The 24,767-nt window shown below is 48.6% G+C and overlaps 2 protein-coding genes across 9 annotated transcripts in view; both read right to left on the reverse strand.

Moving 5' to 3' along the window:
* LOC117221210 (uncharacterized) overlaps positions 1–24,767 on the reverse strand; it is a 136,377-nt gene that overhangs the window by 78,894 nt on the left and 32,716 nt on the right. For 2 of the 8 annotated variants that reach the window (XM_076526924.1, XM_076526925.1), the window contains exon 7: positions 11,856–14,208. The exons of 4 other annotated variants lie outside the window; for them this stretch is intronic. In XM_076526924.1, coding sequence (XP_076383039.1) covers positions 13,337–14,208 — 872 coding nt within the window. In that variant the 3' untranslated portion in view covers positions 11,856–13,336. Of the gene's footprint in view, positions 1–9,534; positions 10,220–10,898; positions 11,263–11,855; positions 14,209–24,767 lie in introns of those variants that run through there. 2 more of the 8 variants (XM_076526927.1, XM_076526926.1) reach the window with 2 other exon arrangements.
* Positions 3,015–5,143, reverse strand: LOC117224492 (uncharacterized). Its single transcript, XM_076526940.1, has 3 exons — positions 4,741–5,143; positions 4,025–4,570; positions 3,015–3,637 (listed from the first exon to the last, which is right to left on the reverse strand). The coding sequence occupies exons 1-2, from the start codon at positions 4,844–4,846 to the stop codon at positions 4,242–4,244; spliced, it is 435 nt and encodes a 144-aa protein (XP_076383055.1). The 5' UTR covers positions 4,847–5,143; the 3' UTR covers positions 3,015–3,637; positions 4,025–4,241.

The raw sequence follows: 24,767 nt of genomic DNA on the forward strand, positions 1-24,767 counted from the left end.
ACACCGGTTAATGCTTTCGTTAGAGAATAATATCGGCCGAGCGTGTATGTGTTAGATTTCACTTTTCGCTGCGATGGGGGACGGGTTTTTTGCGTTTATTAGAGAGAAGTCGGTCGACGGTGACGACGCGTCGTGGTCGCGTACAGTTTGCTGCTGTATGTTTATTACGAGAGTTCTCCGTTACAAACACGTTCGCTCGCATCTACCGGTCAAAGATGATCTCGTCGAAACGGCGGCATTATTCGTCTCGCTTTGCGAAGACAGAAAAGGGGGAGTAACTTGTGGGCAGCGCGCTAAAACGCCCGAACCGGGCGGCTCGGAACCGGTCGGGAAGAGTCGTGTGGCATCGGGCCGATACATTTCGCCATTCGCGGGAGCCCGAGGCGCTTCGGGACTGGATTGTGCCGCTTGGCCATGCCGCGCGGCACACCAACGCAACGATTGCTTGGCTTTCGCCTTCGCTCGGTGCCTTGGCTTCTGCCGCGCGGCCTTGCCGCTTGGCTTTGCCATTTGGCTTTGCCGCGCGGCATGCCAACGCAGCGATCGCTTGGCTTTCGCCTTCGCTCGGTGCCTTGGCTTCTGCCGCGCGGCCTTGCCGCGCGGCATGCCACGCAGCGCCCGCTTAGCTTCGATCGGTGCCGAACGGCTCGACAGGCCGATCGTCGCGATTTTTAATTTGTTGCGACTCGCAACAACGTTAACTATTTTTCAACGTAGTGTACTAATTACAAAGATCTACGAAAGACGTTTTTTTAAATGTTCGTTGCAGGCAACGATAAAAACGGTTAAACAGCGAGAGATTTTTATTGTGTTTTGTTATTCCAAGTAGTGGCAAAATTTGAAAAAAAAAGAAGCGTTCCTGGAGACTAATCCCTCGATCGTTTAAAAAGAATTCGAGTCGTTTGGTTCACTTTTAAAATAGTTATTGTATTATTTGAGAAGATGTACGAACACTTTTGTGGACCACTGTATCTGGAAATTAGGTCTTGACACATGGAAACGGTATGTGTTACATGATACACCGTCGAGGAACTTAACGCTAAACTTGTTTTTATTCGTCTACCTTCTGCGGCAGTGTTTTCGCGGAAACCTGGTTAAAGACAGTCGACGAATTAAACGTCGAAAAAATGGAAATTCGATAAAGTCTCTCTAATTGACGCTCGGATCGCGCACAAAAGGGGACATTTCGGGGAGCGGAGATACGATTATCCGAGCCTCGCGGCTCGTTTTTATTCTTACCGATTATATAATTATATATAATTCTATATTAATTATATTAATATTAATGATATTAATGATTATAATATATAATAAGTATAATATTTAATAATTATATATTAATTATCGTATCATTTACGATTTTTATTATTGTTGTCAATCTCCTATTCCCAAACTGTCCATTTTTGTGTAAAATCGGAGCGTCAATTAGGGAGAATTCATAGTACAGTAAATTCTCTTTAATTAACGCTCTGATTGCGCACAAAAATGAACAATTATTTATGAACGATCATTCGAGCCTTGCACCTTGTTTTTAAAATTATTGACAACGGGAAGCTATAAAAACGTGATCAATCCGCAGCGTCAATTAGAGAGAAATTACTACACACTGAATTCTCCCTAATTGACGCTCAGGTTGCTAAAAAAAAAAAGAAATGGACAATTCGGGAAGCAGAGATACGATTATTCCAGTCCTGCACCTCGTTTTTATAATTATTGACGATAGCAAGCTATAAAGATATGTACAATCACAGCGTCGATTCGAGAAAAAATTACTATACAGTAAAATTCTCCCTAATCGACGCTCCGACATTTTTATAATTTCCCACTGTCAACAATTACAAAAACTCGCCGCAAGCCTAATCGCATCCCCCCTTCCCAAACAGTTCATTTACGTCTGCGATCTGAGCGCTAATTAGGCAAAATTCACTGTACCTAATCATCTAATCATTAGATATTTCGCATGGGACTAGAGTTCGTTAATAAATGCTACCAAGACTAGTAGGTATAGCAATACCTCATTGCACGATATCGATCGGCGAACGTTCGTTAACCCAAGATTTACGGTCATTAATCACGTCAAAATAACGGGTTATTAATATAATTTTTTTAATTTACGATCATTCGTATCATTACGAATTATTTATTCAATTCATACTCACGGCAAATGTTACAACAACACTCGCGAAAAATCCGACTAAATACCTTATCGTTACTTGGAACAAACAACCACGAAACAGCGGTGTTTCTTCGTGCCCCGTAAATCCAGCGTTAAACGTTGCGTCGCGTCGCGAAACGATTTACAACAATTATTCTTCCTTCTTCGCGCGCTCGGCTCCGAGACAAAAATATGGCACTTTTCAAGACGACGGCTCCAAGCAGCTCGCCGGCAGCTCTTCCGGATTGGCCAGCGCGAAATCCTTGCCCTGATTGTCGTCCATCACGTCGATGGCGTACACGCTGCTGCCCGGATGCCGCCTGCGCACGTGCGCCCTCACGTTCGACACGTGTCTGGTCCGGTGCGGGCAGTAGGGGCACCTGAACCGCGGCAACTGGCCGCACTCGAACTTCGCGTGGTAGTAGAGGTTGTTCTTGTGGCTGAACACGCTCGGGCAGGAGGGGCAGGGGAACTTCTGTCGCTCGGCGTTCCCGGCGGGCGGCGCTCGCCGCGCGCCCCGCGCCTGCTTGCCCGCGACGGCCGCGCAGTAGATCAACTCGCCGGACCGTAGGAACTCTGGAACAGAAACGAGAGGAATGTTTCGTCAACACGGCGGGCCGGCAGACAGTGTCGTCGTCGTCGTCGTCGTTTCGACGTCGATCGATTCTATACTCTTTCGCTTTCGCTGCCACGAAATTGATTTCGTGCGCGTGCGCGCGCGCGTGTGTTCCCCGTCGCGTATGCTCTCGGTCCACCTGCTTCCAAGGAGAACGAAACAAAATGGACCCCGCGGGGCGGGAGTGGAGGGGGAAGAGGACTGTATATTCGTCGAATAAAAAGCGTAAACTCGAGGGACGCGTTCATTGAACATGGTTATATTTAGCAGATCCGGCCGTTAAGCGATCGTTAAGTACACAGGAGGGCTTTCTTTTCGTTTCTTTTCTTTCTCTCTTCGTACAATCGTCGGACGATGAAACTGTCGGGAAACTGTAACCTTTTTTGTAACGCCTACGAGTCTACGTTCGGACAGCCACGGAGAGAAGTCTGCTGCTGTTGCTGCTGCTGCTAGGAATTAACGCGGCCAGGTGGCGACACTGTCGATCCGCCTGGCGCAGGAACAACGATTAACGGTAAACTGTACAGAGAGAGAGATATCTTCGAGGGACCGTCAACGGTGTTGCACTTTCTCGTTTCCTTCGGTTTATGTTTTTCGCTCTTCGTTTTATTTCTCTTCGTTCTTTTTCCGTCTGCTTTTCTTCTCGTTTTCTCTTTTTCTTTTCTTTTCTTTTCTTTCGAGGTAAATCTCGTTCGCGATACACGAGAACGAGGATCGAATGCGATTTCCCTGGGGAACGGAGGCGCTTGTTTACGGCCACTATTGGTCCTCGGATCGCGTTCAAGGCGACTCTCGCTCGTCGCGAACTCATTCCGTCCGTGCTGTTGCGGATCGTACACGACCGCCGTCGGCAGACCTTTGAACGCCTGGAACGAAAGAAAATGCTGTTCAGGTTGCGCGCGGCGTGGCATTAGGCGACGCGCATCGGGGAAGACTGCCCTAATCATAGAACGTTGCAGTTTCGTGCACGGAATATGCGTAATATGTTATATAATGGCTCGACCCGAACCCGAGAATATTTCACGGCCCGACCCGAGCCCGAGAACATCTCCTGGCCCTACCCAAACCCGAGAATATTTCCCGACCCGGACCCGAAAACATTTCTCGGCCCGACCCGAGCCCGCGAACATTTCTCGGCCCGACCCGAGCCCGCGAACATCTCCCGGCCCGACCCAAGCCCGAGAGCATCTCCCAGCCCGACCCGTCCCCTAAATTCGCGCACCCCTAATCAAATTCCATAGAATTCTACGTACGATTGAAGCGGTCTTCCCCCCTGATCGATATCGTTGTCTACCGTTCTTCCTGGCGCCACGAAGGACTCTTCGCTAGACGACAGGCGACGCTGGAAACGCAACGCCTCCGTGTCCCGTCGCGCGTTCCCATCGGGACTCTTCCGGACGTCGTAATCTTCCAGTACGTAGAGGACGATCTTCGCGGTTGTGACGCGTCCGGCGTTCCACCGGCACGGTTTCAAACGTTCTGCATCAGCTGGCAGAGATCGAGGGTGTACACCTCTCTTCCGGGATGACGTTTCCGTACGTGCCGGCGCGTGTTCGATATGTGGCTCGCCCGATAGGTGCAGTAAGGACACTTGAACCGCGGCTCTTGCCCGCACTCGAACTTCTGATGGTAGGTCAGACCGCCCTTACGGCTGAACGAGCTGGTGCAATTCGTGCAAGGGAACTTCCGGCCGATCGTTCTCGTGGTATCTGTGGGGAGCACCATCGGGACGGCCGCCGTCCCGTGATGCAGTACGTAATTCTGGGAGGACACGCCTGCGTAGACGCAGTAATTCAATCCTGCAACATAATCAAACACACGTCAACCATGTTCGGAACGGTCTCGGTATTCCCAGCGTTTTACGTCCCGGTAAACAGACAGGGCGCGCTATAGAGAGAGCGAGAGAGAGAGTGTGGACTATAAGAATTCGAAGCTGGCGTCTAGTAAACCTTTTTTTTGCGGGTCAAACCTTCTTCATGACTGTCGAATCCTATAGGCGGTCCGGCCTCGGCGGGGGAGGAGGCAGAGAGGGGGGCGGGGCGAGCGAGGTGGGTTTTTTGCGCGCGCAAAATCATCGTTCGCCGAGCCCCAGATGGATCTATCTGTGTGTCCTCGTGATCTGTGTGCAGGGGGGGATGATGATATCTTCGTTGCGGAGGATGAAATAAAGGATGTAATTTTGTTGCTTAATTTGTTTGCGTAACGACTGGCTTGCTTGATCGCTTTATTGAACTAATCCAAAAAGTGAAAGACGAGGTCGGAATACTGTTTCCAAGGATCTACGAACGATCTACACTGCGGTCAAAAGGATCGGATACGCGCGGCGCGCCGCGCCGCGACGATCGATCGGCATCGCGGGCTGTCGGCGATTTAGAACGCCCTAGTCATCTTCGTGTCTCTGTGATCTTCCACGGACGATCCGTAGCCGGCCTGTGACACGTCCATCACGCTCACTTTGAACCCGAAGTGTTTCCTGCGCACGTGCGCCCTTATGTTCGACGACTTCTTCGACGTGTAGCTGCAGTAAGGGCAGCCGAACCTAGGCAGCTGGCCGCACTCGAACTTCAGGTGCGAGTACAGATTGTTCTTCCGGTTGAAGCTGCTCGGACACCTCGGACAGAGGAACCTGTCGCCGTTCAGTTCCTGGTGCTCCTGGGCGCGCGATAGCGTCGCGCACGGTATCTTGAAGCCGCCCAGGTGTTGCAGATCTGCAAGAAAATCGTCGTAACTCGTCAGAGTCCTACCACAAATCTGTCGCGACGTTCTCCGGCTAGCCGTGTTTACAGTATTCTCTTAGTGTACGCGGTGGAAACGAGGCGCGGACCTTCTTTTACGGACGAGCTCGGTCGACCGAGACACGAGCGGAAGGGGTGGGGGAAGCCTGTCGGTTGCCGCGAAACCGAACGCTCGGTCGACCGAGACTGGAGCGGAAGGAGTGGGGGAAGCCTGTCGGTTGCCGCGAGACCGAACGAGCTCGCGCGACTGCCTGGAAAAGTGTGTACGGTAATGTCTCCCTTACTGACGCCTAATGTCTCTCTAATTGACGTCCACGGAAATGGACGATTTGAGAAGAGGAGATACGATTATTCGAAGCTTGCGACTCGTTTTTATAGTTGTTGACAATCGATAACCATAAAAAAACGAGCAACAAGGCTCGAACAATCGTATCTTCTGTAACAAAATTGTCCGTTTCTGTGGACAATCTAGCGTCAATTCGAGAGACATTACTGTACAGTAATGTCAAGGTTAAATTGAACTGTACAGTAATGTCTCTCTAATTGACGCTAATGTCTCCCCAATTGACGTCCACAGAAGTGGACGATTTGGGAAGAGGGGATGCGATTGTTCGCTTTTATAGTTACAAATTGCTCGTATCTCCTTTTCCTAAATCGTCCATTTCGGGGGACAATTTGAGCGTCAGTTAGGAAGACATTACTGTACCGGGTAAAGTACCATGGGAAAAGTTTCCCGCCGGATCCGAGTGAACGTCAGAGTCACACAGCAGCGAGAATACTGTAATTTCTCATCGCATGAAAACATCAAAAGAAACGATGAACATCTCTCTCTCTACGAACGATTTCGCGAACGGCTACAAACGAGATTATACAAGGTCGAGAAGGAAACATAAAGGAATTATGATACAATATAATTACAACACGATGCGATACAAGTACAATAAAATATATATGTATATTCACGTCGATTAGGAAGGATTTTACGTTTTATTTCGTCACTGTACACAGGCCCGCGCAGAGATCAACCACCGTTCAACCCCCGTTCAACCCCCTCGGCCAAAGTCCGAATTCCTTCGGACGTCAATTTTCTCTCCGCTTGCGCTATACACACAGGGTGTCCCAAAAATGTCTCGCAATCCGGAAATGGCGGGTTCCTCGGATCATTCGAAGCAACTTCTTCCTTTACATGTACCACGCGGTATACGTTCGTCGTCGACAAGATTAAAACTCCTCTCATCGTTCGAAGCATCAAGTCGAACCACACATCTCGAGTGAAGTAACGTTGCATCGAGTAATAAATAATGTTATATCAAACATAACATTACCCCGCGGAAGAAAAGAAACAAACAAAAAGTCACCGCTCTCCTCTCGCGGCTCGACAAAAGTCCAACGGTCACGGGAAACGATGCAACACGTCCGCAACGATGCGACTAAACACGTCGTAGGATCCGTCGGACCATGCGCGATCATGCTACAAAATGACACCGGACCTCTCGTGACGGTTTCTTGTTCACGTAAACGCGAGATCCGACGCCCACAAGCTTCGCGACGCTTCTAGCCGTCGTAGACGCTTTGTTTCGCGTCGGCGAAGAACTCCGACGAGCCCTGCGGATCGGCCTGCTCGACCCTGAAGAGATCGATCGCGTGCACGGGGCACCCCAGATGAATGCAGCGCACGTGGGCCCGCACGTTCGACGTCTTCTTCGACCTGTAGCCGCAGTAAGGGCACTTGAACCTGGGCTCCTGGCCGCACTCGTACTTCATGTGCTTCTTCAGGTTGTCCTTCCGGTTGAACACGCTGCTGCAGCCCGGGCACGGGAACCTCGCGTTATGGTCCGGCTGGTGCGCGGCGACGAGCCGTTCGCCGAGTAAACGGTCGCACAGCGACCGCCGGTCTGCAAGCAGAAGAAACGATTGCAGAACGATTGGCACGTAGGACCGATCTCCTCCTCGCCGCGGTCCGCTCTCGGCTGCCGTCCCAAAAAGAAAGGAGAAATTCGCGGCGCGAATCGCCGAGGCGATTCGATCCTCCTCGCGCGGAGTAACAGCGACAACGGCGCGAGAAGACGAAGAAAAAGAGTGGGGGGACGGATTTATCGAGAGATCCGATTGGACGGTCGCGGTTCGCGTCGTAGACGGTGGCGCCGTCGTAGAGACGACGACGACGATCGTGTTAACGGTATCATCGTGGGCGAGCTCGGCGATCAAAAACGGATTTCCTTATGGGCGTACTATGGCTTTTCTTCACGCCTTAGATCGATGCACCAGACCGCTTCCCCGCGATGCCTCCGGCGCACGTGTTTGTATACGTTCGATATCAATCTCGTGCAATGGTTACAATACGGACACTGGTATCTCGGTGGCTGACCGCACTGGTAGATCATGTGCTCCCTGAGGCCTTTCTTTTTGGTAAACACGCCCGGGCAATTCGGACAGGAGAACATTCGACTGATGTACTGCGCGGCGTTACCCATCATCACGTATCTGGAAACTGAAAGCATAAATTTGTGTTTGTGTTAACTACGCACCCGGCGGCAAGAAAAATCACACGAGAACGACACGGCAATTTCTTTCACGTATATTAAATAGAGAGATTACTGCGGCCCGAGAGAAAGTGGTCGCAGATCTTGGTTAGTCGACATTAAGGAGCACAACACGGCGGGTCACGGGGGTGGGGGCATGCAACTTCCCTTCGCAGGTATGTACTACGATCTTTTATTCGATGAGCGCTCGAGAAACGCTTTGGTACATTCGACAGCAATGGCGGCGGTGATGGTGGCGACGGCGGCGACGGCGGACGATGCGTGCGACTCTCCTCCCCCACTAGTGAGTCGCGCTCGAAGCGCGCCCCGCTCGAGGCGGTCGCCGCTCGAAGCGACGCCGCTCGCGCGCGTCTCAAACTGATCGGACCACCTGAAAACGAAAAATTCTGCGTCAGAAGAGTGCGTCGGGATTTTTCTGCCGTGATCACGGGTCGAGCGATCATTTCTCGGTGAATATTTTTAGAGAGCGATGCTTCCGTGTTGATTCGACTCGTTCTCGGCGATTTTCTTTCCCGCGAGCTTCGTGCTTCGTTTTCTGGACGCAGGACTCATTCGCGTGCTTGTTGCAGAAGCATCTTTCGGCTATGTTTACTGTGGAGATTCAGTGATGATGACGGCTGCATTCGGACGTAAACAGACTTCGTCCGTCCTTGCGACATCATCGCTACGTTTAAGGTTAAAGTCCACTGGAACAACTTTTTTGATGAGTCCTCTGGCGGGTCCCGAACGAAACGCTCTTCTTCATTTTATTTATTATCTTCATTTATTATTATCTTTTTTTATTTATTATCTTCATTTTATTATTATTAAGTTATTTTCTGCAGCGGAGATATTTTACGTTCGCGAGGGAACGCGTGATTTAATGATGGCGGATATTTTATTCCGGCGCTTTTGGAGACTTTTACTCTTCATAGGGTGACCCTTTGTTGTCCTATGTGCAGCCTGATTCATGTAATATGGTAAACAAGTGCCCTAATTCGCGCTCAGATTGTGCAGAAAAATGGACAGTTTGGGGAGAGATTATTCGAGCCTCGAGGCTCGTTTTTATAGCTGTCGACGATCGGTGGCTATAAAAATTGTATCTTCTCTTCCCAGATTGTCCTGTTTTGTGTACAATTTTAGCGACAATTAGGGAGAATTTACTGTAGTTATGAATAATGCCACAACTACATGGCACTTAGGAACAATTATAACATTTCTCAAGTGCTCTAAATAGCTCTAAAAGTCGCACATGTAAATATGATTGAAATATACAGGGTGTCTCAGCTAAAAGAGACTACCTAAGTATTTCTGTTATTTCTGGAGTTATCGAGAAACTTTATGAACAAAAGTTCCTCAATTCAAAGAGTTGTATAACACGAACATAACGATTCCTTCGCAGCTGTAGAATTTCCGGAGATTTCAAGACACACACAACAGAAAACAAATTAGTTCGACAAGTTATGTCAAACGTACACACGACTGGCCCTTAAAATAATAAATAAATCTCGTTCAATCGATGCCTTTATTCGATGGCTTCTTCTGAATTCTTCAGTGACGTATACACAGTCTGATCGACGAATCGAGATAATAATTAAAAAATTCAAGAAAGTACAAAGAAAAAAATACAAAACCAAGAAAAGTACAAAATCGTGTAAGAAGTAAATTGCTTCCTCGTCGCTTAAAATTGCTCGTCGAATCGACGAAAGCAGCCCTCGATAAAATCGAGAGGCTCGACGAAAATCGTTCGCATCGCGGCGGCGATCTTTCAACGATTTCCCAACGACGCGATTCGTCCATTATTATTTTTCAACGATCGTTTCATTACAGAGAGGGCGACTTAATTAGACGACGTTGGGCAGACGGTATCGTTCCTCCACGGTGGCCGCGGACGCCGGCAAATGATAAATGTCCTCCACATAGACGGCGCTGCCCTCGTGTTTGCGACGTATGTGCTTCTGTATGTTCGACGTCTTCTTCGAGACGAGGTCGCAGTAGGGGCACTTGAACCGCGGCGGCTGGCCGCACTCGTACCTGAGGTGCGTCAGCAGGCTCCGCTTCTGCCTGAAAACACTGCTGCAGTTGCCGCACGGGTACTTCACGATGCCGCCGCTCGGCGCGAACGTCCTGTAAAATCTCCTGCGATGGCCGGCGGTCAGCAGCAGCCTGGAGGCGGCGAACAGTTTCAAACCTGCAACCATCGAATCGACATTCAGTGGAAATGAACCAGCGAACGGGAACGGAAGCGGAAAAAGGTTCTTTAAATAAGAAAAGGACTCCACTCTCCTTTCTGTCGCAGAAAGGCGCGAAAACCTCGACGAGAACCCGCCGCGAACGGCGGACAAAATGGCGGACTTTCGCTCTCTCTCGCATAGCAACAAGCGGACGGATACCGCGCGTGGAGGGGAGACGGCGCGTGGAGGGGAGACACGAGAGACGCGCGAGAGCTGCATGAAAACTGCCTTTATTCGGGCCACTCGTGGACGCGACACATTTGTCGGTCCCTAACAAGACAAACAACTCGCCTCCGGTTACAAAAATCCATCCGCTAAACGACTTTATACAAAAAGAAGAACAACCTGTGACCCGAGGGCGCCAAGTAAATCAGAGTTTCGCAAGCTCGAACGGTACTTCCGGGCGTCTATAAATGAACTTAAGATATGTGTGTGTGTGTGTGTGTGCCGCGGCAGCGCTGGCCGTCGTCCTCCGCCGTTTCTCTCCCCCTTCTCTTGGCTATACGCGCTGCTTCCCCCACCACCACCACCGGCCGACCGCGCGGTTTCGGTTAGTGGCGGCCTCTCGACAGCTGTTTGTACAAGTCGATGATCTGCAGCTTCTCGTCCTTGTGCATCCTGCGCACGTGTACGTACATGTTCGACGAGAATTTCGCCTTCTTGGTGCAGTAAGGGCACTGGTAGCGCGGCTCTTTGCCGCACTGGAAGTGACAGTGGGTCTTCATGTCGGACAGCCTGGTGTAGCCGCTGTTGCAACGCGGACAGTAAAACTTTTTCCTCGGCGCGGGATTCTGCACCGGATTGTGCACGAGGATGCTGTCCGGCCAGAGGTTCCGCAGCTCGGACGGGATCGGCTCCGGCCGGCACGCGGCCTGTTCCATGTACACGTACGGCTCGTCCTTCGCGTCCTCCTCCCCGCCCCGCACCTGGAACACTTCCGGCTGCATGGAACCGCCGGCTACTACGTCTTGGCGGTAGTGTATCCGGCCGTACATCGAATCTAGAAAAAGAATCGAATTGTTGTTGGTAGTTAGTGTCGACCGGCCATCAACGACGCACAATTCTCATCCATGCTTCGATCATCTAATTGGCGAAGAGAGCTACTTCGGAGTCGTGAATTGGGTGATATCCCGGTGCTGAGAGGGGTGGTGGGATATAGTGAGAGTTTTTTCTTTTTTTTTTTTTTTTAGTGTCTCGAGTTGGTCGCTCCCGACGGTTTCGTGAGTGAAGGGTGGGGGGGAGATCGGTCGGGCTAGAAATTAATGCTCCTCAAGTGGCAAGCAGTATTTGTATTTGGCGGAGGCTCTGCGGGGGTGGAAGAAGGTCCTCCTCTGACTATCGGCAGCTTGGATTACTTAACTTAATAACAGATCTGCCATGGGGCGTCGAAATGACTTGTTTCGCGTTTCTTAGTAGTCGTTGTTTAGTTTTAGTAGATTCTGAATGACTAATTATTTTCTATGATGTTTTTCGTTGAGGAAAGAGTTGCTTCCAATGAACCCAGGAACCTTCCGTTTCCGGACTGCGAGACATTTTTGGGACACCCTGTATACCGAGACGAGTCATTTCGACCCCCACGGAACGTGGGCGAACTTTGTGACTTCAGACGCTTCTTATATTATTTTTGTATAGTTCAGATACATTTTTATACAGCTAAGCATATCTTCGTACATCTGTCTTGTGCAAAATTACAATAACAAACGCGTTATATTTGCTCGATTTTGTCGTTCTTCTTTTACCATCTTCGCGTTGTTACATCGCTGTCCCGCGTGTTCGTAAAGACAAGGGGTCCGGAATGTTTCTCTGAAACAACCGAGCAGCGATCGATTCGCCGGAATTCCTCGGCTAATTCGTTTCGACGAGAGAAACGAGAGAAGCCGACGTTCGCGGACGGATAAATTTGCGTCGGTTTCGGAGGCGTGGAATAAATTCGTCGAGAACAGTCGAACGTGTCGTAAACCAGGAGCCGCGGTTACAGTCGACGAACGATTATTCCCGGCCGAGGCAGGACGTAGATTCGCGCGGTGCGTACACGCCGAACGAGCCGAATAAGTTTGGTATGAAATTCTTCGTTCGCGCTGTCGCCTTTGTCCCTCCACCTCTGCTAACGCGGGGAACGCGGGGAACAGGGCCGCAGTAAACGCGCCGTAAACACTGTCAGACAAGGGCGTAGCAAGCAAGCTATCAGCAGCGGACGCCTAAAACGCACGGATCACTTCTCACACCAAGCGTATCCTCTGTTATGTCAACAATCCAAACTCGCTTCTATTACCATCTTCGCGTCCCATTCGCACACAGGTCGCACGTCTATTTGAAATAAAAATTCTCCAACGAGCCACCAGCGTCGAGCGTTCGAATATCGAGACCTTATTATCGTCTTAATACTAAACCTACCCCACGGTCAAAATGAGCGATTTTTTTTTATTTTACGATACTATAAACTTTGGGGACATCTTCGTGGAAAATGATCGAATAGATTATAATTATTAAAACAAGTCTCGCAATGAAAACTTTACAAAATCCAAAGGAATTCTATCTTTTCACTCTTATGATAGTCGATGCCGGCTAATCATCGTTACAGCTCCGTTGGTTCAATGTTAATAACAAAGCGTGCGAAAACGTTTCAGCGAATTCCTTGCATCGTCTTCGAAAAGGCGTCAACGGGGCTCTTCTCCATCCCGCTTCGCCACTACAATATTCTCTCCCGCGCAGAACCGAGCATCGTCGAAGGAGACGTTGGAATGATCGTCGTAAAGAACAACACAAAATCTTGACAATACTAAAAAAAAGAACATTTTATTCTACGGCTTCGCGGGAAAGAAACCTGAACAAAGAACACGTTCTTCAGAGTGAAAATAAAAAAAAGGAAGCTGAAGAACAGAAAAGAAGAATAATATGCACACAAAAAAAGGAAAGTATGTTTTCGTTATATCAGAAAAAGAATAAAAAGAAAGCGCTGATAATATGCGATATAAAATGGCAGCTTACGGCTACAATAATAATAATAATAATAATAATAACTATAATGGCAACTCAAACGCGAATAAAATCGCGAGAACACGAAACTGAAGAAATCATGATTCGTCGCTGGAGGAGAAGATCACCATGCACTTCGGCGAGTGCATCACCGTTAAGCGTTGCTGTTCCTGCTGCATGTGCTTCATCCTGCATCGGTCCAGGTGTCGCTTGTTCACCGTGCCGCCGACCATGGTCTTGTTGCAGTACTCGCAGGTCGCGGTCATCTGGCAGTTGTTCCTTATATGGTACGTCAACGCTTTCCTGTCCTTGAATCGGGAGCAGCAGTTCGTGTTGTTGCAGACGTACGGCCGGTCCATCGGGTCCTTCGTGTAGAACTCGGAGTCCGGGTTCATGCGGCAGTTGCACTTCATGTGCCTGCCCAGCTGCCTCTTGCCGGGGAACTTACGGCCGCAGTAGTTGCAGGAGAACGACGGGGCCTCGCCCGTCTTCTTCGCGTCCACCCATTTGTCGTCCGACGACGCGTCGCTCTGGTTCCTGCGCCGGCCCTGGCTGCCGGTGCTGTTCCGCCGCTGGCCGCCGCCGGCGTCGTTGTCGCTGCTGTTGCGCCGCTCGCCGCCGCCGCCGTCGTTGCTGTTGCGTCGCTGGTCGCCGGCGCAGGTGCTGTTGCGCCGCTCGCCGCCGCCGCCGTCGTTGCTGTTGCGTCGCTGGTCGCCGGCGCAGGTGCTGTTGCGCCGCTCGCCGCCGGCGTCGTTGTCGCTGTCGCTGCTGCTGCTGCACAAGATCCACTGGGTCGGCCGGGTGTCCACCACGTCCCTCAGTTTCGACCTGCGCGCTTTCGGCTCGACGATCGGCGGCGTCACCGACTGCAGCCGCCTGGGCCGCTTCTTCGACGTACTCATCATCACTCCAGGACTGCTCGCTTCGCTAGTCGTCTTGCACGAGACGGTCACACGCTTTCTCGCTACTTCTGGAACAATGGAGAGTGTGTTGAGTTTCGGAGGAGTGGGGGGACACTCTGCCCGGTTCGCCGGACACGGGGGACGAACGCGCGGACGAAAACATAAAAGAGAGAGAGAGAGAAAGAGAGAGAGAGAGAGAGAGAGAGAGAGAGAAAATAGAGCCATTGCAGTCGTTTTGAGTCGTGCGAGGGAGGGGAGGGGGAAGAATCGGGAGAATCGCGCGTCTCGGTTAATCTCGCTTTATTATCGATCGATTTATGGTTAGTACACTCGCTTTATGGTAGAATTAATGGCGCGCGCGGCTTCTTTATTCCATGGACGCAGCGGGCGGCATCTTCTCGGGCACCTGGCGAGCCGTGTCCGCGCGGGATTTTTGATCGCGAAGCAGACGGGAGATCCTGAAAACATCAAACAGCAGATCAGAGGACGAACGGGGCGGGGCCGGCGTTCGGCGCGCGTCGATCGTGGTGCGACGGTGATAAAAAAATTACGTCGGTCGATATTTGTTCTTTTTTTCTTTTTCGTTTTTATTTTTCTTTCTTTTCTTTTTTGGTTTCGAGGAGAGAAATTTGCGAAATTTGACACTTGCAATATTTTATTGTGCGAATGAGTTACGGCTCGGAGACGATTCGCGACGGTCGTAACTCGTTCGACGCGATGTACAGTGCGTGTAGAAAGTATTCGAACAGATTTCAAAATTCAGCGAAACAGTATATATTTTTTGGGAGGGGGGGGGATGTTAGAGTGATTAGTTTACTAGACAAGGGCGAAAGAATTATTTTGAAAAATTGCAACTTGTTGGCGCGATGAAAGAAAGTTAAAAAGTTAGTTAAACGTCACTTTTTAATTTTTTCATCGCACCATCGCAAATTGCAATATTTGAAAATAACTTTTTTAGTGATTGTCTAGTAAACTAATCCTTCTGTTATCCAAAAACAAATTTAGACCGCATGATTCAATTATAGAAAACTTATTCTGTTTCAAAAGGTGTACGAATACTTTCTACGCCCACTGTACAGTGGCCCACAAAAGTGTTCGCGCACCTTTTAGAACGCGATAACTTTTTCAAAACGGAACTGAATGACTTGAATTTTGTTTTTTAGAGGGACTAGTCTACTAGACGAGCACACAAATTACCAAGATCCGCGGAAGATATTTTTCAAACATTTCATTTAGAAGCTCGGATAAAAATAAATTTTAAAAAAAGACGGGAGATTTTTATTTTCACGTCATTCCAAACAATAGCAAAATTGAGAAAAAAAAAGAAGCACTTCGATCATCGTCTACTAAACTACTTCCACCATCATAAAAAAAAACTCAGCTCACTTGGTTCACTTTTCAAACAGTTATTTTATTGCTCGAAAAGATACACGAAATACTTTTGCGGGCCATTGTACTTTCCGCTGAAACGAGCAAAATCCAGACCCAGACGATCGAATCTCCGATCGCTACCGTGCGAATCTTACAGGATTTGTTTAATTAAATTGTCAATGTACCCGGTCCATGGAACGGTCCCTCCTCTTCGTGGCATTCGAACGGAGAAAATGACCGGCGTAAACGAGGGCCCGGTTGCTCGTTAGACGATTCATCGGGCGACCTCAGCGGGTCTGAAAGTTACAGGGTGGCCGTTGCCGGTGTTTCCTTAGGCTGCTGCTGTGGAGGAACGTTTTCCCGCAGACGGGGCACTTCTGCGTCCTGCCGCAGTCGTGTCTCACGTGGAAGATCAGGTGCGACTGTTTCGAGTAACAGGCGCCGCACTGGCCGCAGGAATAGGGCCTGCTCTTTTGCAACTGGTGGCAGGTGGAGCGCGGGTTCCAATAGCAGAAGGTATTCTGGTGGCTCCTCAAGTGGCCGGACAGGGTGAAACCTTTGCCGCAGTATTTGCAATTGTACTTTCTTTTCGAGTCGTCCGCCAATTGCTCTGCAACATGATCAACCAGCAAGAGATATCAGTCGGGATCGATCGGCAATGGGGCGCGGGACGCGATCGCTTGATATATCGTAACGTGTCGCTCGCGAGCGGAATCGCTTTTCTTTTTTCGGCTTAAGGGAGAGGGTGAGAGCGTTCCCCGGGGGGCATTTAACGCTAGGACTACCGAGGGGGTCGAAATGACTTGTTATTGGGGATTTCTTGCAATCGTTTCATTTTATAATCCATTTTCAGATTTTGTTTTCTAGTATTTTGTATATATATTTTCTTTAAATATGCAAATCATTGATTTTGTAGAACAGTTCTCTTTCTTTCTTGCCGTTTCGATGCCGAATTTTATGCAGCCCCGAAAAATGTCTCGAAATACTGAAATGGGAGGTTCCTGAGGTCATTTGGAGCAACTTTTCCCTTTGCGGAAATGCGATCCGAGGCTTCGTTTACGAGTTATCAGCGAAAAACGTTGACCAATGAGAGCGCGAGCTCGCTACTAGGCCGCTAGGCCGTAGGCGGCCACGCCAATCGGCGCAACTGGGCGTCGACCGCTCGTTGGCTCGGCCGCCTCGCGCCGGCTGAGCTCGCCGCTCATTGGTCAGTGTTTTTCGTTAATAACTCGTGAACGGAGCCTCGGAGACAATTTTCGTTAAGGAAAAAGTTGCTTCAAATGAGCTCAGGAACCTCCCGTTTCCAGATCGCGAGAGATTTTTGGGATATCTTGTATACCGAGACGGGTCATTTCGACCCCCACGGAACGTAGGCGAACTTTGTGACTTCAGACGCTTCTTCTATTAATTTTGTATAGTTCAAATACATTTTTATAAAGCTAAGTATATCTTCGTACATCTGTCTTGTGCAAAACTGCCATAAGAGACGCGTTATATTTGCTCGATTTTGTCGTCCTTCTTTTACCATCTTCGCGTTGTTACGTCGCTGTCTCGCGTGTTCGTAAAGACAAGGGGTCCGGAATGTTTCTCTGAAACAACCGAGCAGCGATCGATTCGCCGGAATTCCTCGGCTAATTCGTTTCGACGAGAGAAACGAGAGAAGCCGACGTTCGCGGACGGATAAATTTGCGTCGGTTTCGGAGGCGTGGAATAAATTCGTCGAGAACAGCCGAACGTGTCGTAAACCAGGAGCCGCGGTTACAGTCGACGAACGATTATTCCCGGCCGAGACCGGACGTAGATTCGCGCGGTGCATACACGCCGAACGAGCCGAATAAGTTTGCTATGAAATTCGGTTGGCAGAACCTCCTCGGTTGGCAGCATTCGACGAAACAGGAGAGAATCGCCTAAACTCGCAAGATCAAAAAAGGACAACACGCCTCGCATCTCGACGATACTTTACAAAACAGAAAATTCTGCTCTCACCGTACACAAGAGCGAGCGTAATTACTTTCAAAATTATTCTCACTATGCTGTTACCTTTATTCAGCTTACATTCAACTTTCGCTGATGAAATAAGAAAAATATATAAAACCGTGAAAATTGTTATCTCCTTTTTCGGATGTCTTATTAACCTAAAAATGCAAGTCATTTTGACCCAAATGGTAGAAGCATGAATGTTAAACGGATTCGTGCACAGGAAACATCGACGAGGGAAACGGGTTAAGAACGGTGAAAGACGGCGATTAACAGAGTACATACACCTCTACACTTTAATAAAACGGTTACTGTGATATACATAGGCGTCGCCACGGGCTCGGCGACGGGAGAAGAAGCGCGGAAACAACAACGCTTCCCACGGGACAATTGTTCGTATTAAATAGGCTCTCGCGCATAAATAGAACAGCACGACAATGCTACGACAATTCATAACAATGCCTGACAAATAGCATGATACAAATAGCACGATAAATAGCATGCTCCGTGTTACAGTGGCGGCGGCCACACTTTTTCTAGACCGGCGGCGAGCTCTTCATTCGTCCGCCTCGAAAGGCGTGGGTGTGCGTTTCTCTCTCTCTCTCTCTCTCGCTCTCTCTCTCTCTCTCTCTCTCTCTCTCTCTCTCTCTCTCTCTCTCTCTCTCTCTCTACTCGTTCTCGACCAAATAGCAGGTCACTCTGTGCTTGCGCAGGCTGCTGCTGTGCAAGAACGTTTTGCCGCACCAGTCGCACTTCTGCGTTTTCCCGCAGTCGAACCGTATGTGCGACCTAAGGGACGTCTGTTTGCTGTAACTGGCGCCGCAAAGTATGCAGATGTACGGCCTCAGCTCCTTCGTCTGGTAATACACCGAATGCGGGTTAATGTAGCAATAGTTATTACGATGCTTGTTCAGAAACCTCGAGTGGGTAAACGACTTATGGCAATACTCGCACACGTGTTTCCGTCTCGACTCCGGTTCCGGAATCGTTTTCCTCCTTCCTGAAACAACGGTCGAAAAACAGCGAATTAAAAAAGCATTTATCGTGAAAAAAAGCGCCGTCCGGCCGGCTGATTTAACCTCTTAGGCACGACGCGCCACTATGGTGGCTCACTCTAGTATAGCTCTACTATGTGTCTCTCTCCGTTTGAATTAAATAATCATCTTCCTATGCATCGTTTCACGTTTCTTTTGTCTTCACATCGATTTACAACAGTGTCAATAATCTACAGGGTATATTCCCAAAAATGTCTCGCAATCCGAAAGTGGCGGGTTCCTCGGGTCATTTGAAGCAACTTTTTCCTTTACGAAAATTTTCTACGAGGCGCCGTTAACGAGATATCAACGAAAAACAGTGACCAATGAGAGGCGAGCTCGGCTGGCGCGAGGCGACCGTGCCAATGAGCGGAACTGGGCTTCGCGCGCCGGTTGGCCGGGCCGCCTCGCGTCAGCCGTACTCGATTCTTATTGGTCGCTGTTTTTCGTTGATAACTCGTTAACGATGCCTCGGAGAACATTTTTGTAAAGGAAGAAGTTGCTTCGAATGATCCAAGGAACTCGCCGTTTCCGGATTGCGAGACATTTTTGGGACACCCTGTATAGACGGAATATATACAGTATCAGACTTTGAACAGTACATATCAGAATCTGCCGTCCGGGGAAATAGTCTCGCGCAGAATTCACTCGTACCTAAAAGGTTAATAACCGTCTCGGTTAATCCGTTGCCTTCGATATACTCTCGGCGATGAACGAAGGTGGGGGGGGGGGGGGCGGTGCGCCGGGGTTATACGTGTGTCGTAAAAACAGACGGTTTATTCAATGTGTACAAAAGCTACATGATTATTATTAGACGGTTACGTGGTTAATACGTGTGTAATAATGCGAGTATCGTTGCGTGATTAGATTGATAAGAAGCAGCATCGGGGTTCGGATCGAGCGCAACGCGATCGTTCACTGTTGCGCGTCACTATTAATAATTGCACAATTAGTTGGATACTTTTCATTTTGATTACGAAAACCACCGCGCGAGTCGAGCACTCCTTGCCGCGAAACGGTGGGCAAAAATATCTGGGTAACGGTTCTCGTGGTTAATTTTCTCTCTCTCTCTCTCTCTCTCTCTCTCTCTCTCTCTCGTTCGCTCTCTCAAGATCTCCCAAAATCATAGTACTTCCGGGAAACGATTCCCGAGATCATCCGAAGCAACTTTTCCCTTTACAAAATTGTTCTCCGAGGCTCCGTTTACGAGTTATTAACGAAAAACAGTGACCAATGAAGGACGAGCGGGCCTCGCGCCCGGCGGCGGAGCCAATGAGCGGGACCGGGCGCCGCCCCGCGCCAACCCAGCTCGACGCTCATTGGGTCATCGTTTCTCGCGAATAACTCGCGAACGACGGCTCGCAGAAGATTTTCGTAAAGGAAAAAGTTGCTCCGTACGACCCCGGGAACCGTTTCCCGGTGGTACCATGACCGCGGGACGCCTATTATATTTATTTAACTATTCATTTCTATACAACATACTCGTATAACTTGAAAAACTTCAACGTTTCAAACGACGAGCGTACACCGATCATTCTCAACACCGGGAATTACGGCGCATTTAATCAACACCGGGGGCTCGTTGCGCGACGTTCCACGCCCGCGGCCGTTTCGATCGGCGTCTCGAACCACGTGAGACAATATTGCGGCCGGATCTCTGTTCGAAACGCGACGAGAACGTCGTCGCAGTGACGAGAAATTCGACGGAAATCCGCGAAAAGAAGGATCAAGACGAGCCTGGATATCTTCGGAACGAGGAAGGCGACACGGTCGAGAACGTATCTTGGGATGGGGTGTAGAGAGGGATGGGGGGAGTAATTAAAAGTCGATGGGATCCAGGACAATTTCGTTCTTCATGCCGGCGTCGATCTTCAGGGAGGACGCGAGATCGTTGCCGTCCTTCGCTTCGGTCAGCTTGTCGACTATCCGCCGGAACGGACAGTAACGGGTCTTGTGGTTGTAGAGGCTGGTCCGATGGAGGAACGTTTTGCCGCAGTGGGCGCACCGCTGCAGCTTGCCGCACTCGTGGCGCACGTGCCACATCAGGTCGTTCTGCCGCGAGTAGTTCGCGCCGCAAACGCTGCACGCGTACCGACCGACCTTCCCCGTTTTACAGAGCTGCGACTCGGGGTTCAAATAGCACCGGTAGTTCCAGTGCGCCTGCAAAAAGCTGGCACTGGTGAAACTCTTCCCGCAACGCTTGCAGCTGTAGCCGCGCGTTTCGTCCTGTGGGTCGAGCGCGTCCGAGTCTCGCTGCCCGGTCTCTGCAACATGATCAAACCGTCTATCAGTGCTGCTGGCATCGTGGCGGCCCCGTTTTATCTCGCCCGGGCCCCGCGGGGCCCGCCTCTGCCTCTAACGGCCTCTGCGCGCGCGCGGCCGTGCGCCTTCGCGAGAATTATCCGCGCGTTTCCGCGTCGCCGCGACGCCTGCGACGTGCTCGAATAAGTTTCGTGAACGCGCGCACGGCCGCGCGCGGCGAGCACTCGGAATATTCCGCGCGGAGAAAAGCTTCGCAGAGTTCGTCGGCGCCGTTTTAATTCGACTCGGACAGAATGTACACGGCGTCTGTTTCAAACTGTTTTTATTGCATTGTTGCTGGTGACAGGGGTTCGCTGTGTGATCGCAGGTCGTGGCGACTTTCGAGATGAAATGTGAGGGAAAACGTTGGGAAAGCGTGAAAAAGTCACGCGAACTTCCCGCTCGCAGATTGTAATTATAATTCAATTCTATTCGTTGCGTCGAGATTGCAAAAATGACCCGTCGGATTTTTGAAGCGTTTCGTTCAACTATCTTCGCGCTACTGAAACCTAAATGCGTACGGTTGTCGCTGAATCTGCGCATTGCATGCCGGTACACGCTAAATATATAGACGTTCATAATAAATGCAGAGTGTAATTATGTCAAGATTTTGAAAGGAGAGATTCCTGAAGTGATTCGAAGCAACCTTTTCCTTTGCGGAAATGCGATCCGAGGCTCCGTTTACGAGTTATCAGCGAAAAACGCTGGCCAACGAGACGCCGGCTCGGCTGACGCCACGCCCTAGTGACCACTACCGCCGCGTCGCGCCGACCGGCGCTCCGCCCACCGCGACGTGCCGGCCGCTCTCGCTCTCCGATTGGTTTCACGTTTTCCGCTGATAACTCGTGAACGAAGCCTCGGAGAACATTTTTGTAAAGGAAAAAGTTGCTTGAAATCGCCTCCAGAATCGATCTATCACGGTCTCGACATAATTACGGAACACTCTGTATCGCGCGAAGTGTCATAAAATGTAAATATCGTCTAACAGGAGTTCCGTTCCGTTTAAATGTAACGCCTACGAGAAATTCTCGTTTTTAATTTGAATGCACTTCTTTCGGTGACGGCAATAGCTCGCACGATACGTGAAATTCTTGGAGCAGTTCGCGCAAACGTATAGTTTGCCGCAGTCGTTTGTTTTGTGCGACTTCAAGCTACGATAGCAGAGGAACTTTTTATTGCACGCCGAGCATATGTACAAGTCGATCGGATTGCTAGCCGCGGTTTCGCATTTGTACGGTTCCTGCGAGAACATCTTCTGATCTACGAACTCCGGGTCTCCCTTCGGCTCCTTACGGCGAAGCCCTGAAACAAAATTAAAGGAGACGTTCTTTTAAGTTCCGTAAGACAGTTCGCGCGAACGCGTGCGCTCTCTCGGTCCGGTTCGACTCGCGCTAAGTGCTCGCCGGAACGTGCAACGTTTTTGCCCTGTGCAGCGCGCTCGAAACGATCGGTTTCAGTTTCGACGAATATTCGAAAATTCGTCCGGTTCGCGAGAGCTTTCGACTTCGAACAACGGCGGCGCGACATTGTCGCTTGTTGCGGATATTATTCTGCGACAATGTAATCTCGCATACGTTTGTGTTTCGTAGGCGCGAGAGCGTGGAAAGAAAATTTCACCACGGCTGAAAAGAGAACGAAAAGGCACACTCCTATCGTGACGAAATTTTTCAAGATTACCCGGTGATTATTAAGCCCTTTGCCTTACGATCACGTCTGGGAGACGTGGTCAGATAATCGGGCCAGAAATAATCATCAGGTCTGAGATACGTAGTCAAAAAATCGAACCAGAAATAATCATCAAGTCTAAGAGAGGTGATCAAGAAATCGGACCAGTAATAATCATCACGTCTGAGAGACGTGGTCATAAAATCTAACCAGAAATGATTATCACGTCTGAGAGACGTGGTGAAGAAATCGGACCAGAAATGAGAGCCATGGTGCGTGGGTCGGGCCAAATATAAACATAACTAGTTAGGCTATCTACGAAACAGATTTTTCAAATTTTCCTTGCGTGCTCAGATAAAAAAGTTACGAAACAGGAATCTTTCATTTTCATTTATAATTCCAAGCAATAGCAACCTTTAAAAACAGCATCCTAATTACGGTCCAGTAGTAGCCTGATCGCTCTATTATCTAAAAAAAAAATTAAATCCGTTCAGTCCGGTTCTAAAAAATTATTATCGCGTTTCGAAAAGTATCCGAATATTAACAGAATTTAATGCCGTAATTTTATTCCAAGATTTACACTGCGTAAAAATTTCGCGATTTTGGCACGGTCTCTCCTCTATACTTAAATCGTAGGGCAAAGGGTTAAAAATGCGACAAGGATAATAATACGATCGGAAATACTGTAATAAATACTAAATACTAAATAATGAATAATAAATAATAATGAAATACTGAATAATAATTAAATACTTAATAATAATAAATAATACTGAAGTACTGTAAATATTGTAAATCCAAATAATCGAAATGGTTAAAAAAAAAAAACTATTACAAAGGTATACGATCACATTCGCCTGGGAAGAAAGAAAGGCAGAGAGAAGGTGGTCCATCAAACAACAATTAATTTATTATTAAAACGCGTCGCCGCTGCGGTAATATTCGCTCTATCGTACAGGGCCTTAATTCTCTATCGGTACGCAGAAGGTCACGGAAGGTCGCGCGCTGCTTGCACGAAAGCCGAGACGAATATATATTTCTACGACGTGATATCGGCGGCGGGCCGTTGCTCGTTCTGGTCGACGATCAGAAACAGATCCTCGCCGGGATGCATCCGTCGTATGTGCTTGTAAATATTGGGCCCGTGTTTGCTCTTGAGGCCGCAGTAAGGGCACTGGTACTTCGGCTCGTGGCCGCACGCGGTCCGCAGATGCGTGTACAGCGTCCGTTTGTTTTTGTAGCCCTTCGAACATCTCGGGCAAACGTGATTACGAAACTCGATCGTGTTCATCGTGTGCCTCTCCTCGATACGGAACGCCGGGTCCATGAAGCAGCCGAGGGTCAGGTGCCGCTTTAAATGGCTCCGCGCCGAGTAAGGATCGTTGCAGAAGTTGCAGCGAAACTCTCCGGTGGCACGGCGCTCGCGGGCCAACGCTGTAACACACAAGCGACAACTTGATGTACGGGACAACACTTGATATATATATATATATATGTAATATGTATATGTATATATATCTTGCTGTCTCTCGGCGACCTGCTCGAAACTCTCTAATCGAACAGGTGTACGCGCAGGGTACAGGGTACTTTTGTTTTATTTCTTTTATTTTTTGTTTTCAGTGAAAAACTTTAAACACCGTCGGTCGATAAATATATAAAATTAATTAAGACCGGAAGACGGAGTTGGGCGAAAAGTAAGCTGATTAATTATTTTAAAGATTACTAATGATGGTAGTTACTACTTATTACTTAATGCTGATTTATAACAATTGGACTAGTAGCCTCGTTAATTAATTGATAATTATAATTCGGTAGTTGTTACAACTAGTTTATAGTAGTTTATATTGTATTATATATATATTTATATTATATTTATATTACGTTATATATATTTATATTATATTATATATATTTATATTATATTTATATTATATTATATATATTTGTATTATATTTGTATTATATTTATATTATATTTATATATTATATATGTTTATATTACATTATACATATTTATATTATATTTATTTTATATTATATTATATATACTTATATATAACCTTGTATGCCAGAACTCAGATTTTTCGATGCGACCTCTAACGTTTTATTTATTTTCAGAAAAAAAACAGAACTATACCTCTAACGAGCAAGAAATGCTCGTTCCAAGGAAAGCTTGGAAATCCAGCTTTTATATATAGCAAGATTTCTCGTTAGAACTCGATTTCTTTTCTAAACGAAATCCTGTTTGCGATATCTTACCTGAACGAGAGAAACGGGTC

The sequence above is a fragment of the Megalopta genalis genome, chromosome 16 (assembly GCF_051020955.1).
Source record: "Megalopta genalis isolate 19385.01 chromosome 16, iyMegGena1_principal, whole genome shotgun sequence".
Classification (NCBI taxonomy): Eukaryota; Metazoa; Arthropoda; class Insecta; order Hymenoptera; family Halictidae; genus Megalopta; species Megalopta genalis.